Raw genomic sequence first — 17,640 nt, forward strand, 5'->3', positions numbered from 1 at the left:
AATTTAAACTTGTTAAATCAAATCGTTTTAGAAAATAATAAATTGTAATGATGTTAAGTTTAGACGTTATGGAATATTGACAAACCATTTACAAATTTCAACTTTAACTTAAATTAGGAATTTAAAATTCGAAATTGTAATCGTTTTAGAAATAAAAAAAAATTTAGTCGTGGTAATGCTACATGTTATGAAATTTTAAACCACTGATTTACAAAATGTTCTAATTGATAACCGGAATATTTGAATCGCGTTACCGGAAAAACGAAATAGGGAAAATCTCCATTGTATTTTCGATTTTGATATAGAATCTAAAGAGATTATAAGAAAATCATATAATAATTAATATAAATACAAACAAAAACGAAAACCAAAAACAGTTGTAAATGAAATAAGGAATAATATAATAATTTGGACATTAGAGTAGCAAATAAAAACTTTACCGGAAAACCGTAATAACATCAAAATATCAATTCAATCTTGGATTTTGATATACAACTTAAAGACATTATTACAAAATCATATAACAATTAAAATAAATATAAAACCTTATCGAAAAACTTTACCGGAAAAAGATATAACTTTGCCGGAAAATCATATAACATTGTTAGCCATTAGAGTATAATATATAACCTTACCGGAAAACGATTAATCCCGATCTACATTACCGGAATATAGAAGATGGTGGAGTTAGTAAGCTAAGAGAGAGAGAGAGAGATTAAAATGATTATGATGGAAAATCTTAAGGTTTAACTAAGTTTTTTGGGTGTTTGGTGAACATGACACGTGACAGCATAATAGACATTATGAGAATGAAAACTTGGTGACTTGGATGCATAGGTGAACATGCTAGTAGAATGACATGTGGAGAATTGGTTTTGCTTTAATAGATTAGTAAGATTTCAATTATACATGTTGATATTGTTATGACTTATGATCGCTTGTCTGATCAATTACCGTAACCCATGTTTATATAATTTATTTATTAATCATATATAATATTATAAACATTTTAAAATAATATTGAAGATCAATAAAAAAAAAGAAGTAAACTCAATGTAAAGGTTTGTTTTATAGATTATCCAAACACGTTTAAATGTGAAATTCTTATTTTATTCAGAATTAATATATCTTCAACACGTTAACAACGTTTGAGCCATTTATTGTAATGTATAAACCTGACAAGTCTCTTTCAAGTGCTAGCAAATTCAAACATATTTTACTTCATTCATATGCTACTTATGAACACCTAAGTACCTAGCCATTTGGGTTATCTTGTTTTTGAGAAGATTCATGTTTCATAATACATGTAGGGCCCACCAATGAGAAATGATATATAAGACTAAGTATAGTGGGCGACGAAAGTGACGCTTTTGGAGGGTAACACCGCCCCCTTGAGCGATATCTGGGCGAAATGGGGCCGGGGGCGAGGAAAGTTTGTTGCCGGGGAGAAGGAAAAAGTATTATTATTATATTACATGTGTGTGTATATATATGTTGTGTGTGTGATATATATATATATATATATATATATATATATGTGGTGACGTGGCAAATTTGTAGCCCCTCCACCATTACACTCCAAAAACAAAAACCTACCATTTGCTGACTAGACATCATATGACACAAAACGCCCTATTTTGTAGCCCTCCACTACGCATAGCCTAAAAGGGTGGGAACCAAGAAGCCGTGAAAATGTAAAATAAGTTTGGTGAAAGTGACATAATTAACAAAAGTGAGATCGCGGCAAATTCCGGTAGGTTTCGGTGGGTTGGTAAAACAGTTTTTGTCTTTGTTCCAACGTATCACGCCGCCGTGTAAGTTAATGTAAGGTCAAAATGGTAATTAGAGTCACGTCTCCGCGTGGTCCTCTATACTCCCTGTACACGATAGGGATAGGGACAGGGATAGTGACTGTGAGGTGTTTTTGTCATTTGCATTTAAGACTAAGGGGTGTGGGGGCTTTAGTGGGGGCTTTAGTGGGGGCTCCAACCAATAATATTATGACGTGTGGCAGAGAGAGAAACTAGATAAGGGGGGTGTTTGAGCCCCCGTTGGAGCCCTGGCCCCTGGTGTGGAGGGGCTCCAGCAGAGGCTCAAGCGAAATTTTTTTTTTATTTTTTTATAAATATATTCAAACAACGTATTATTAAAAAAACTCATAAATTATTAAAAAAACACACATTAATAAAAAACACATTAATATCTAAAATTCAAATTACAAAAAAAAAACATACTAAAAATTAAACAAACAATAATACTTAATAATAACACTAATCTAATACAAGATCATCGGGTCGCCTCGCCAACAAATGTTCAACCAACTCATGTCGAAGATTCCCGTGTATCTCACGGCTCTTGATATTTGCTATGTTATGAAGTATTTGTTGATCACTGATTGTGGACGGTTGTGGCGGAATGTCACCTTGGTAGTTTTGGCAGATAGCTTTGCCCTCGTCTTCTAACGTCATGTTGTGTAGGATCAGACACGTGTAGACGACGTCCATTATCCTCTCCCGAGTCCAATAACGTATCGGGTTCGCCAGCACATAATATTGTTTTTTCAGAACTCCAAAAGCTCTTTCAATATCTTTTCTAGCAGACTCTTGCTTCTTCGTAAAATACTTCCGTTTATCGGGGATTGGATCTGTAAAAGCTTGAACTAACAAAGCCCATTCGTTGTAAATACCATCGACCAGATAGTACCCGTACTTGAAGAGTTCTCCATTTGCAACAAAAGATTGAGGTGGTTCAACCCCGTCGATAAGGTCGTTGATCAAATGTGACTGATCGATAACATTAAGGTCGTTATTTGACCCAGCAACACCAAAAAAAGCATGCCAAAACCAAAGATCCTGTGACACCGCCGCCTCAAGTATAAGGGTCGGCCCTTCATGATCACCACGGTGGAACTGACCTCGCTAGGCCGTTGGACACATAGCCCATCCAACATGCGTACAATCGAGGCTACCTAGCATCCCAGGAAAACCATGTTTTTCTGCGTGCACCTCATATATGCGTTGGATGTCATACATTGTAGGTTTACGCAGATATCTCCGAGAGTAAATCGATATGACTCCTACGTATATAAATACGATATAAGTATATATATATATCTATAGTTATAGGCATTAAAATAATCTATAAACATATAATATATATTAAAAAATGTAATAAATATTTAATATTTAAGAGCCCAACGACTCTTTTTCTAAAACCAATGCAACTTTCTCTCTCTCTTCTCCCGCTAACTAGCTCACGCCTCTCTTTTTTTTCCCGCTAGCGCTCCGTTCGCGCCCCTGGTGGTGTGGTGTTAGCGCATGGGGGCGCGAGCGGAGGGGCTCAAGCGCCCCCGTTGAAGCCCCACACCCCTCAGTCTAATATATTTGGTTGATATAGTATATATACTATCAGCATTTAGTTAATATTTGTTACATTTAAGCCCTTACAATTTCAAGATTATAAAATTTTACACCTTCCTCAAGATGTTCCTATCATGGTACTAAAAGAATTATCATTATTACTTTTTATTTTTTAACAACGTTTGGAACTACCTCATATATCTGAGTGAGTTTTTTTGAGATGTGATGTCAACTGTTCATATTGAATATATATGAGTGAGTTTTTTTGAGATGTGATGTCAACTGTTCATATTGATTCTGACACTCATCATTGTGGGAAAACACCATTATAAGAAAATCCATTGAGTCAAGTTTTAAACTCAAGATTTTAAATATCACAAACCTTAATCATCAACCTCGTGTCATTATACGAGAATGTCAGTTGCTATCATTACTAGTTACTACTATGTATGTATTTTCCGTTACTATATATTATAACTAAAGTATTAATAGCAATGTGAGTTTGGTTTCAGTCTCAAATAAGTTGCTTTGATTTTACGGATCTAGTTGGCTTTAATAACATATTGTTTCTAACTTTTATTTAATTGTTTTTTTAATATCATGCAAACCTTCCTTTGGTATGAACCTTAATCAAAACTTAGAGGTAAGTAGTTATCAGTTTTCATGGTACATAAATTCAGGATTTGCAAAGTAACTATTAACTATTTTTAGCCTCTAAATGCATTTCTTTATAGGAACATGAAAACACATGTCTACCTAATTTCTTACCATCTATATCTAATTACCTACAACATATAAGAGAATGAATAGAATGCATGATATCAAGGCTTTTATAAGGACTATGAATGAATAGAATGCATGATATCAAGGCTTTTATAAGGACTATGGACTATGATTTAGTTGCTCCACTCGTATTATTCAGAAAGGACTAAACTTTAATAAATAAAATTTCGAACGTCAGAGGAACGGGTCCTCTAGATCTTCTATTTAAAGGATATATCAAATATGCATTGTCGAATTCCGCACCCTTTAGAGTAACACTAGTTATGAATATGTCACTACTAAAGATTTTATGGTATCAACTTTTCATCATGGATATCACATTTAATTAAATTTAAATCACATGTAGATTTGAAAAATCATTATTTTGCATTTTCTAAGTATCCTCAAGTAATTAAAAGTATACGACAGACACATCTTTATACTTTATACTCGTAATTACATGAAATGCGTTTTGTATGATCAGTCATGAACTTCATACCTAACATAATTTGCAAGATAACAATTAAGCCAATAATTAATTATAATAAATAACTTTATATATCAATCAACAATGCATATAATGTAACTATAAATATAAAATGTAAGACTTGTCTTAACCTTTATTTGCATTTCATTTACACTCGATAGTCAATTTCACTTGCAAGCAAGATAGGTTTCTCTATTTCACTCACATATATCCTTATGCGTGAAATCAGGTAAAAATCAAGTGTAAATACACAGATAATTATGCAAATTAAGATCTCTATTGACAAAGAAAAGTAAAAAAAGTTAAAAGTACTGAAAAGTATCATTAGTTAAATCACAAATACAAATTATAGTAATAGTATAAATTATAAAAATCCAACTTTTTAAAATTCTAATACCAAAAAATTCTAACTACCACCTCGTGGATTATACTTATACTTTCTTTTTACCTATAAAGAAAGAAAATACATAAACTTTTGAGCCTAAAAACATTTCTTTAAGGACATAAAAAGCCATTTAAGAAACAAAAAAGGGCTTAAAAAGCAAAATGTTAATCAATAATATGTTCTCTTTCAAGTTCACTCGGTTTCTCGACCATGTGACTTGAGTTGAGTGTCCATCATATTATTATTATGCTCTCTCTCTCTATTTTCTCTCTCATTACAACAAAACAAGACATTGAAGTTGGTGCTATGAAGATTCTTCTTATGTTCTTGTGCTGCTGCTGGTGTGTTCTCTTTACTAATCTTTATATTTATATATGTTATATTTATATTCTTCTTGCAAGTGGATCAACTCTATTGATTCCTTGATGATGTTTTTATTATTGCTTGCTTTTATGTTATACTGTTACAACTTCAATTGGATGCCTAGGGTTTGTTTGATTTGTTTTTAGTATCTTGAATTTGTTTGTATTTCAGTTACAATTTGGATGAATTTCACTTCAATCTTGATTCACTTCATTAGCTGAGAATTATTATTATTATTATTATTATTATTATTATTAATAATAGTTTTAGTTTTGGATTGATCTTATATGGACCTCTTATTCAAGGAGATCCTAATTCCTAAGTTTGACTTTTAAAAAGTCAAGGGTTATTTCCTTAAGTTATATCTTATCTTAGCTTTAACTTGCACTTTATGTCAATTTGGTGATCACTACGCGGTGTTCCCGAGTCTGATTTAACGAGCGAAATGAAAGGAATTGGGAGGAAGCCTGGAAAAATCATGTTCCAATTTGGAATTATGAAAATAAGCATTAATCTCTTTAATTCTTCTTTCGTTGAAAAAAACCGTAGAACATGATTTTTCCGGGTTTCCTTCTGATTCCATTAATTTCCCTCGTTAAATTAGACTCGGGAATAAGCAATGATGTATAACTCGTTAGGCGTTAGTCGGGTGCTGGGGTAGGGACTGGCGATTAATTGGATAGGGACATATATGTAACTTTTTTTTCAATTTTGACCGAGTTTGACTAAATAGCAATTAATTAGCGCCTAGGCGCGATTTTTACAACCGTGATCATAAGTAGCAGGTTTAAAGATGGTGATATTAATTTGATTTTTATTATTTAATTCAGAATCAGGATTTAAGAGAATTGTTATTGGGCTTAAGCTGCAAGATCACTGCTTCAATACTATTTGAGGTAAGAGATGGTGGCTGAGTCATGGTTTCGGGGGATATGGAAATCTTCAAGAAAAAATGACCACGGTCAAGAAAAGGTTCGAATCGGAGTGCTGGCGTTTGAAGTAGCAAGCCTGCTGTCAAAGCTGGTTCATCAGTGGAATTCACTTACTGATAAACAGGTTTGGAAACTAAAGGATGAAATCAGTAACTCGGTTGGTATCAAGAAGCTTGTTTCAGAAGATGATGGTTACATAGTAGATTTAATATGTGCCGAAATGCTACATAATTTGGAAAATGTTGCGAAAGTTGTGACCCGCCTTGCAAAACGATGCAATGATCCTGTTTTGAAATGCTTTGAGCGTGCGTACGATGACTTGATCAAATCAGGCGTTGATCCGTACCAATGGCAGTTGAGTTCAAAGAAGATGAACAAGAAAGTCAAAAAGATGGAGAAGTTTGTCCTCATTAACGCAAATTTGTATCAAGAAATCGAAACATTAACGGAACTTGAACAGATTTTGAAAAGAATGAAGAGCAATGAAGATCAAGATAGTTTAACGTTGGTTGAATATATGAAGAAATTGTCGTGGAGGCAACAAGAAGTCAAACGGTTAAAAGAGATGTCTTTATGGAACAAGACTCATGATTATGTGGTTTTCCTTCTTGCAAGATCTATTTTCACAATCTTCAATCGGATCGCGCATGTTTTTGGAATTAACCACGTGTTGCCAGCTGTCGAGTATTCAGATTCTCTAGATTCTGATCATATGGACCGAAGTCAATCCGTGTCTGCATTGCTCCAATCTTCAATCCACCCAACTGAGTATAAGATTTCCCGGTTTTCCTCCGGCCCATTGGGAGATTTAATTTCCCAATCCGGCCCGATTCCGAGTACAAATAATATGAATGCTTTTTATTCAGGTCCAATTGGTAATTCTATCCCGTATTCTGGTAAAAATCGAAACATTACATACTCTGGTCCTATCGGGAAGCCAACAACAAAGTCAATCACAAAGTCCGGCCCGTTAGCCCGTGCTACTAAAACCAGGTTGAAACTATGGCGTGGTAAGCCCGCTACACCAAACCGTTTAACCACCACCGCGCCTGCAATGCCACTCAGGATTGAAGAATCTGATGTTGAAATTTGTTCCAAACAAAAGAAATTTGAAGCACCTCCCGAAACCCTAGGTGCAGCCGCATTAGCTTTACATTATGCTAATGTGATCATTGTACTCGAGAAGCTTGTGGCATCACCTCACCTAATCGGTCAAGATGCACGAGATGATCTATACAATATGTTACCGAAAAACGTGAGAAGCGCACTTAGAACGAGGCTAAAACCGTATGCTAAAAGCCTGGCTTCATCAGAGTATGACACGGGTTTAGCTGAAGAATGGAGTGAGGCTATTTCGGGTACTTTAGAATGGTTATCTCCACTAGCGCATAACATGATTAGGTGGCAATCCGAGAGGAGTTTTGAGCACCAAAATTTGCTTTCTAAAACGAACGTGCTTCTCGTACAGACTCTTCATTATGCAAATCAAGAGAAAACTGAAGCTACAATTACAGAGCTTCTCGTTGGTCTTAATTATATATGGCGGTTTGGTAGAGAAGTTAACGCCAAAGCTATGTTGGAATGTGAAAGCGGTGGGGTGGTTGGCGATTCTAGTGACCCGGTGATCTCGATGAGTTGAGCTTGGTTGAGTTATCGGTGATGACAAACGGGTCTAGTCTAAATGGACCCGGACCTGTTTCATAAGACGCTTGCGGGCACAGTTTCAAGAAACTGAACCGTGATCAAGCCCTGTGGTTAAAAGGTACTTTTGAAGATTTTAAAGATGAATGTGTTTTTATGGTTGCAGTGTTGTTGACTGTTGACCGACTGTTGACCTTTTGGCATTGATATGGGTATTCCGTATTTGCTTGTTAGGACTTAGCAGAGTGTGTGTTATTTTAGATGTATAGTTAAGGATGAAACATGTCCCCAATGATGTGGATTTTACCCTATTAAAGTTTTCTCTTATATAAAATGTTTGAAGTTGACCAGTTGTCCTGCCTCTATAGTTGATTTGGAAAGGTAGCAAACTAAAATATGTATGCAAATAGTGGCGGACTTCGGAAATTTTCTCACATGGATTAGAATTCTTTTAGTTGACTATTGCTATATACTCACAGGGGTCGGTCGAGATTTTTACACTATAGTAGTACTAAAAGTTTATCACAGTGGACGACCGACCCTCGTATCATTTTTTAAATCATTTTTTAAAATCAGATTATTATTATTATTATTATTATTATTAATTTTCTAAAATAATGGTATTGTTTTTAATATAGAAATATTATTACACTAATAATAATTTGTAATAGCTGGCACTAATAGAAGGATCCCAGGTTATACCTAACCCCACTAATTATTCAAAGAAAACTAAGAAAGTTACATTTAACCTTGTTATCCAAAAGACAAAAATGTCCATTTGCCATGGCCCATATTCACCATGTTCTCAGTTGATTCACTGACATTTTGTACTTATGGATTGTCCAAGAGAACGATGGTCCACCAATTCATTTGTAGTTTTCTACACATTTTTCTCTATTATCAACACACGAAGTCATTTGGTCCACAACTATTCTTGCACGATATTATTCATGACGTATGAAGGCGGCGGGATGTTACGAGGATGGTTGGACCGGTGACAGAAGTTTTGAGGGCTCAACACCGCAACATAAAAAAGATGAAGTTTTGGGTTTGACGATTACGTTTTTCTACACTCGTCAATTTGTGTTGCTATTGCTCGTGTTTGTCTGTATGTTTGTGTTTGCTTTCCTGACATTAACCCGATTCGATTACTTGGAAAGGCTAAAAGCATTAACATAATACCTAGAATACATGTATGTTTCATTTGAGTTTTCTAATTTTACAAAATTATAACATCTTATATAATTCATAATTAACTTTGAAACAATTGTAAAATTTGATTACTATTGTGGGGAATTCTTTCTAATAATAACTAAAAAAAAAGAAATATAATAATATATAAGCACTAAAAGATTAATCAGTTTTATGATAATAAAAAATGTTAATAACAGTACTTATACCTTTATTAAGTCAACAAGCACCTTAAAAAAGGTAAATAGAAAATGGGACTCGATTAAAAGTTTTAATAAAAGAAATCATAATGATCATAAATTTCACTTTCGCAAATACCAAAATTGGTGTCCTATAAGACATAACTAATTGCATATATAACCCGTGTGTTGCAGCAAATGAGAATATTTTCGGTTTTGATACGCTTGCTATAGTAAATGAACCGAAAAATATATATACATAGTATTGTTCAAATTGAAAGAGAAGACCGAAATTGGTTGGTTAAATAATCAAGTTACATAAAAAAAAAAGTTCAACTGAGTAAATTAAAAAAACCTAATCTATTTTTCTTTATTTGTAGGACACCTGTTTTTTTGTAAGGGTATAGTTTCGAAATGGGGAGTGGGGACATCCAAGCTAAAATTCATACGGACGTCTGCACCACAAGGTTTATTTGGTATAGGCAAGTGATTTTGGAGTGAATAATTAATAAAAACTAGTGCGATAAACAATAAAGGGAGTCGAACCTGGGAATCATGGCACCAATAAGCTATATAATGGAGTACAAAACCCCAAAATACAATAAGACTTACAAATAGAGAAAAGTAACTAACGTTTTTATACATCACTTTTAACATGGTCGGCCTTGGGAATTCACGTACCCTGTCGAGCCTGAAAAAATGTGTCATTTAAGCCTTAACATATTAAATAATGTAAACTATTTTTTTAAACGACAATTAAAGTTATTTTAATAAACGTAACAATTAGTAAAATCATGATATTAGAATGAGATTATGACATACCAAATAGACTATAAAGTGTTTGGGTATATAAAAGTTCGGATATTCTTAATATATATATAAATATCAGATTTTTTTTTATATTTCCGTGCACCAGCCGGCCCGCATTACCCGCCCTCACGGCCTCCATTGACTTTTAAAAATAAGATATATATCTTATATTAATATTTATACGGGAAAATCTCTAAAATATCACTTCAAAAACCTTCGACCGCTCGTATCATCTGCATCCATTCGATTTGTAACCCAATCCAATCTTTCTACTTGTTAACAAGATTGGCCATCCGATCATTTTTATAAAAAAATCCAACCGTTTAAATTGGCCACCCATCCGAACTTTAAACAGTCGGATCCAACTAAACAGAACTTTAAACAGTCAGACCGACCATTTAATAACTCGTCGGTTTTGAGCAAACTCCGTCGGTTCTTTTAAAACCGCTCAACCCATCGAATGACAAATTTTAATTAGACAGTTCAGGTGTTGATGAATGATCATCATTTTAGGTATTTCTAGAAATACATGCATTTTCCTCATTTAATAGAACTTTTATTTTCAAATGTAGATATTTATTATTATTACTATTTCGTATTAACCCATATTATTATTAATTTACTAACACGTTGGCTGTTACGTATATCGTATTATCGTGCAATTGATTTCACTTCCATCCTCCGTTGCATGCATTCTTCCGTCGTAAATAACTAACTCACCACCACCACCACCACCACCACCGGCCGCGTATGGCGACGTCAAACGCGCGAAAACCGACTGCAATCGCCGAACCGGAAGAAACTCGAGCCAGTGAACCGGAAGTTGTTGAAACCGAAACCGCCGTTGATTGTACCAAAATCGATGTAAATTAATATAACACTCTTCTAGGTTTTCAGTTTACGATTAATATTCACTCTCATTTCGTCAGTAGATACACAATTAATAATAATATTGTACGTGTGATTTGTGATCGATGTTAATATATTTATTTATTTACAGGAGGCTGATTCGAATGCATTATCTGAGTTTTTGCTTGAAGCCGAGACTGTTATTGCTGAGGCAAGCATTTAACTATTAATTAATCTCTCTAATTTAAATAAATTTATAAACACTACACTTTGACTATTATGTGAAACCTAATCTATTTGCAATTATGTCTAATTCAACATTTGAAATTGAGAATTCTAGAGTAATTAAGCAATGTTAGGTGTTATTTAGACACAATACGTAACGGAAACATAAACACGTACACGAGCATTTAAGTGGTTCGGTTAACGTGACCTGCATCCACGAGCTGCAACTAGGATTTTATTATTATTATTATATATTGCTTAGTACAAGATTACAAATACAGATTAGAGAGATATAAATAGACTAGGATTATAAGACCAAGAAACGTAAATATGGGCCTAATTAACGTTTAATTATACCGGCCTCAATAGTTCCTCCATGTCAACCGAATAATCCAAGCCCAAAGGCTGATACAATACTAACAAGGAAGACGTACTGTAATGTTATAAATATTAATCAGCTTCTGCAGGAAGGTCTGGTGTTACCTTGATGTTTCACTTTTATGACACTAACTTCATTTCATTATATAGTGTTCTCGATCTGAGTTTGTGTGTTTTGCTTTCAGGGGTATGGTGTTCTTGTTAACACAGACGAAGCAGGTACTGTGTTTGTGACTAATTACCGCCTTCTTTTTTTGGTAAGTTTTCGATCATGATCTTATTAATTACAGAAGTGTGCAGTACAGTAGTATAAACTGTAATTGTATGTTGCTTGCTCATTTCTAATGTTGTTAGTATTCAAGAACCGGTTAATTGATTACATACGGTTTTCATCGGCACATAGGGTAACTCACAAGCACACGTGTTCAATTTCTACATGCATATGAACGTTCATGAATGTGTTACTGATTCCCCATATTGAGTTGTATAAATTGATATTTCTTGTATCTATCTAACATATATTTTTGTCTTACTTTTAAGAGTGAAGGATCCAGGGATGTTATTGCACTAGGAACAATACCATTGGCCACCATCGAAAGATTTAACAAGATTGTAAGTTTTGCTTCTTAGATAATTACCATTTCTTTTAAACAATACCATCTATGGCTTAGTTTAAATACATATATCTATGATCTATCTTTGAATTTCTGTCTCAAATCTTGTTACTTACAAAATATCATTAATATTATCTTCTCCAGGCTAGTTTAGTAGTATACTTGACTATTTAAAATTGTTGCTGAAAATGGTTGTCTGTAGGCAATAAAGCAGCCATCTGGTGCTCGACAGCCAGAGAAGGCTCCTACACGTAGGCTTCTTCAGGTCGTCGGTATGGTAGATCACTTCAATAATTGTTATGTTTTTGGGATTTTTTTATCATACAATTTTAATATGTCTCTCTCTGCAAAGTTGAATCTGTTGGGTATTAAACAGTCAATTTTGCTTGGGTATGAGAACAAAAATTGATCTGTGGACTTTTTCATACAATGAGAATTCAAAATTTTACTTAGTTATCTAGGTTTGTTGCTTTTGCAGGCAAAGATATGAGAATCATTATAATCGGTTTTCGCCCTGGGACTAAGCAGGTACTTATGGTCATTGCCTTTCTAAATTTGACTTTTTTGGTATTATTATGATCATTTTGGCTTTTATTTTATAGAGGCATGCTATCTTTGCTGCATTGCTAAAGGGGACAAGGCCTGCAAGACTATGGGATCTCTATGCTTTTACTTCTGGTCCTTCTAACTGCAGTAGCACTAATCCTAGAGTGCGGTTAGTAAACGAGTACTACCGGCTTCTTGGTCTGGGATCACTTCAGTCATCAATAGGCACAATAGAAGATGGTTTATTCAAATTATCTAATGATTGGTGGAGAATTAGTGACATAAACGCAAATTATAACATGTGTGCAACCTACCCTTTTGCTTTGTTAGTTCCAAAATCCATCAGGTGAGGTATCTTTGCTTTCACAGTTTATCCAATCATGACAACTCTTTTCAATTTTATATTATGTTGTCATCCCCTGTGTTGCTGATTACAGGGATACAGATCTGCTGAAAGCTTGTACATTTCGTGCACGGTGTAGATTTCCTGTAATATCATGGTGCGATAAACGTAAGTATTTGTTACCTTTATTAACACGTGCATATATTTTTTAGAACTCATAATGCGTTTATTTCAATGATATGTAGGCACTGGAGCGGTTCTTGCTCGGTCATCCCAACCGTTAGTTGGCCTCATGATGAATATGAGGAGGTAATGCTTACTTTGCATATGTAAAATTTGTTAAATATGTTACAATTGGGCATAAATTTCTTGTGATGACATCATGCAGCAATGCCGATGAAAGTTTAGTTGGTGCACTTTGTACTCAACATTCTAAAGGGAAAGAAGGACGGAGGTAAAGGCTTTTTATAGAGGATTTTCTTTCTTCAGTTACATTATTTATATACGAGTTAATAATATTATTACTAGGAAGTTATACATAGCTGACGCAAGACCCCGAAAAAATGCTTTGGCAAATGGAGCAATGGGTGGAGGTTCAGAGTCATCTTCCAATTATTTCCAGTGTGAGGTCTGTTTAACATTTTTGAGCTGAATAACATTGCATAATATTTGTTTCTTTGATTTCTTACATATGTTTTATTTAGATTGTGTTCTTTGGGATAGACAATATCCATGCCATGAGAGATAGTCTTGTTCGTCTCAGAGACTACTTAGATACACATGGAACCAAATCATCAGATGGAATGTCATCATTCTTGGTATAACCAAATATATCAACATTTAGCTTTGTTTTGTAACGTGTTTTTAAGTATGTGATTTATTTCAACAGAGAAATGGTGGATGGACGTGGGGTCGAGGTAACCTCAGTAGTATGTCTGCTTCGGTATCAACCCTTGGTGACAGTGGTTGGTTGATACATGTCCAAAATGTATTGGCTGGGTCTGCTTGGATTGCTGCTCGTGTTGCCTTGGAGTCAGCATCAATGGTTGTTCACTGCAGGTAAAGTTTTCATATATACCTGACCAAAACTAAAAATATCATATATGCCCGTAAAACTAGTTAAAATATCTTATTTACCCGTTTCATTAAAAAAATTGAAATTACCATTTTACCCTTGATTGTCTAAAACTTTAAAGTTTCATATTTACCATCAACAATATTTTTCTCATAATATGATATTTAATCATTTCATTAAACAAGTTGCTTTTAACTTTTCTCATTTTTTTAAATAAATTTTTTAGATTTTATTTACAATCCATGACAGCAGAAGTAAAATTGAATTTGATCTTAATATAAGCTAAATCAGGTTTAAAAAAGCATGTATTTGATAGGGGTAAAATGACCATAAACTAAATATTCATTTAACTTGATCATATTTTAAGTTTGAGTTGGGTATATAGGATATTTCACCAAAGTTTTAAGTTTGTAAAGGTATATATGAAGTTCTTCCTCAATGGTTTATGTTTCTGATATGTTGATCTGTAATCTGCTTAAGTTCATCAATCTAAATATAATATAGCTTTACTAAGTCCAAGAATGATTTGTGTTAATTAATTATTTTCTAAGACAATTTGGATGTGATAAATTTTCAAGGTTAAGTTTAATTTTTATTTTTTTTATTGTTTTCATTGGCATGTTATTGTGTGGCAACAGTGATGGATGGGACAGAACAAGTCAGCTAGTCGCCCTTGCAAGTTTATTACTAGATCCATATTACCGGACCATAAATGGATTTCAGGTATCGACTTGTCATACATTTTATTTCCAGCATTTTCTATTTGTTTTATGTTATATATAATGCTTTCATGCAGGCTCTTGTTGAAAAAGATTGGCTTGCATTTGGTCATCCATTTGCAGACCGCGCTGGAATGCCAAGTTTTAGCGGGAGCGGAAGCATACCCTTAGAACTTTCTAGACACGCTTCAAGTCCAAACATCACATCACCGTCATCACCATCATCATCGTCGTCATCATCCATACGCCAGCTGTCCACATTAACGTCTCAAGCTCCAGTCACTAACGTACAGCCTTCAAATAGTTATTCTCCAATATTTCTCCAGGCATGTTTTTTCTACGATGTCTAGTTTCTTAATCTTGAACTTTTACCAATTATGTTGATCCTGTGTATATTGATTTCATATGACAGTGGGTTGATTGTGTTTCACAATTATTACGAATGTACCCTTTTGCATTTGAGTTCTCATCGGTAAGTATGTTGTTTAACACTGCATATGGTTTTGTTTAGGTTAATGTTTTTGACTCGTTAAAGCGTGCAGGCTTTTTTAGTTGATTTCTTAGACTGTGTGCTTTCATGTCGGTTTGGGAACTTTTTATGCAACAGGTATGTGTTTTATAATGAATTATAAACTTAAGTTTTATAGGCCTAAACCAAAATAATAATTTTTGAATTTCAGTGAGAACGAAAGAGTAAAAGCTGGTTTATTTGATGTGTCTGCGTGCTTGTGGAAGCATTTGGCTGAAATGCGTGCTTCAGAGGGAAAAACTCACGTGCACTACAACATGTTTTATGACCCGTCTAAACATGATGGCCCGTTATTACCACCTGCAGCAGCTTTGGCTCCAACATTGTGGCCCCAATTTCATCTTCGGTGGGCATGTCCTTCAGAAGCCCATTCTAGCCAGGTTGAAGCACAATGCAGAGACATGATGGGAAAATACTCGGAACTGCAAAAGGTAATTACAAAACTCTGATCCGTTTACCCTAAAACGGGGTCATATTTGATCATGTTTTATATCTAAGATTTAGCAAAAAAGGAATCACAGGTCAAAAGTCATCAAATATGTATTCAACTATCAGTGTATATGAAACCGAAATAACCGAGAATACAAACCAAACCGAATTTTTTTTTTCTTTATTTCAAAATCCAAATTTCTGGATCATTTTCGGTTTATAATCAAACCTGTATAACAACTGTTTGTAATATTTTTTTTAATGATTAGTAATTTATAAAAATAAAACTAATAAATGGTGTAGCTCAAAACTTTCAGGCCCAAATGTGTAATAATTAATTAACAATAACAAAGAAATTTAGTTCCAAATTCATTATTTTGGGTCATAACTTTTTTCCCAAAAATTTCAAGCCCGAATGGCAAAACCGAAAACGAACCGAAGCCCTTGTGAAGACCGAAAAATTCAAAACCTAACGGTTTTTAAAAACTCAAAAAGCGTTTTTCCGATTCTTGGTTCAATTTGAGCCAAAAACAATTCAAATTGACCCATGCACACTCCTATAGTCCTACATACAAATACATAAAAACCTCCTAATTTCTTTACTATTTTAATCATATATTAAAATTTACAGGCAAAGGATTTAGCTGAGAGCAACGCTAGAGAAATAACGGCAAGTATGGAATCTTTGACTGCTGAGCTACTTAGTGAGAGCCAGGTCAGCTACTCAGCTGTAGCTTTGGCTAGAAAAGCAAACCTTGAAAATGCTGGCATCAAACGGGCCATCGAGTCACTCGGGTATAAAGTTTGTGTATCAGATACAGCTGACATTGAAAACCATCCTGCTAAAATAACGGATCGAACAAGAGAGACCGTAGGAAATGGAGAATCAAATGATGAAAAGACAGATTTGTCTGTCTCCATTGCAATTACAGCAGATAATGATGATGGTTCCGGGAACTTCACGAATCGGATTTGTGAATCTTTGTGCCCGTTGCGGGGTGAAGATGGTGGGTGTAAGTGGCCCAATGCGGGTTGTGCTCGACTTCGGAGCCAATTTGTAGGTTTGAAAGCTAACTATGATGCTTTTGATAGGCTATCCATTTATGATAGTTACTTCCAACCCAAGTGACAAATAAATTCGTGTAAAAACTGTTACAAACTTTCGTCGTTTATAATTCATATTAACCCAACATATTTAGGGGGAAATGCAAAGAAGTTAACTAACTTTTGAAAAAAAATGATTAATTGGAGGAAAGGATTTTCATTTTGCAGAGAAGGTATGTTACATTTGAACATATTTTTAAAAAGAGTAACTTGCTCATTTAATAAAGCTCGCTCTTATTTATAAAATGTAGCACTTTTAAGTGTACTTGTTTATCAATGGAACGTCTTTCATGCACGTCTCATTTCCAACTTATTCAATCAGGGAAACCTATAAGAAACCGGAACATAGTTTGATTCCGACTCATTTTCTTGTAAATGGGCAAGCTCGGGTTAAAATTAGAAGTTAGCTTTAAATAAACCATGTCAAATGCACGAAATGGCTAAGTGGGATGATAATGAATAACAGTGTTAAATATAAGATTGAAGACGTCCTTGGTATTTATATAATAAGTGACTTAAATAAGCATATTGTACTTATCTTGGTAAGATTTTATTTTATTTTCGGAACTAGCTTTAGACCCGTGTAATACACGGGATTTGTCAATTTAAAATTAATAAAAAGAATAATTTGAAAAAGAATTAAAGATAAAAAATAAGAACACATGCAAATATATATACTCAAATATATATTGAGATATTTTACTCTCTTTATGAGATGTA

The 17,640-nt window shown here is 34.2% G+C and overlaps 2 protein-coding genes across 2 annotated transcripts; both read left to right on the plus strand.

Moving 5' to 3' along the window:
• The first annotated feature begins 5,157 nt into the window (after positions 1 to 5,157).
• On the plus strand, positions 5,158 to 8,086 carry LOC143618777 (protein PSK SIMULATOR 1-like). Its single transcript, XM_077090875.1, has 2 exons — positions 5,158 to 5,334; positions 6,187 to 8,086. The coding sequence occupies exon 2, from the start codon at positions 6,260 to 6,262 to the stop codon at positions 7,925 to 7,927; it is 1,668 nt and encodes a 555-aa protein (XP_076946990.1). The 5' UTR covers positions 5,158 to 5,334; positions 6,187 to 6,259; the 3' UTR covers positions 7,928 to 8,086.
• Positions 8,087 to 11,263: 3,177 nt separating this feature from the next.
• LOC143618696 (phosphatidylinositol-3-phosphatase myotubularin-1-like) lies at positions 11,264 to 17,401 on the plus strand. The gene is made up of 18 exons (XM_077090801.1): positions 11,264 to 11,299; positions 11,747 to 11,818; positions 12,102 to 12,173; positions 12,378 to 12,447; positions 12,654 to 12,703; positions 12,778 to 13,067; positions 13,159 to 13,232; positions 13,310 to 13,373; positions 13,453 to 13,518; positions 13,593 to 13,692; positions 13,769 to 13,882; positions 13,954 to 14,123; positions 14,778 to 14,862; positions 14,936 to 15,184; positions 15,271 to 15,330; positions 15,401 to 15,465; positions 15,539 to 15,818; positions 16,448 to 17,401. The coding sequence occupies exons 1-18, from the start codon at positions 11,264 to 11,266 to the stop codon at positions 16,943 to 16,945; spliced, it is 2,415 nt and encodes an 804-aa protein (XP_076946916.1). The 3' UTR covers positions 16,946 to 17,401.
• The last annotated feature ends 239 nt before the right edge of the window (positions 17,402 to 17,640 follow it).

The sequence above is a fragment of the Bidens hawaiensis genome, unplaced genomic scaffold (genome assembly GCF_021521415.1).
Source record: "Bidens hawaiensis isolate Kalapana, Puna unplaced genomic scaffold, B.hawaiensis_p1.1 tig00002338_1, whole genome shotgun sequence".
Taxonomy (NCBI): Eukaryota; Viridiplantae; Streptophyta; class Magnoliopsida; order Asterales; family Asteraceae; genus Bidens; species Bidens hawaiensis.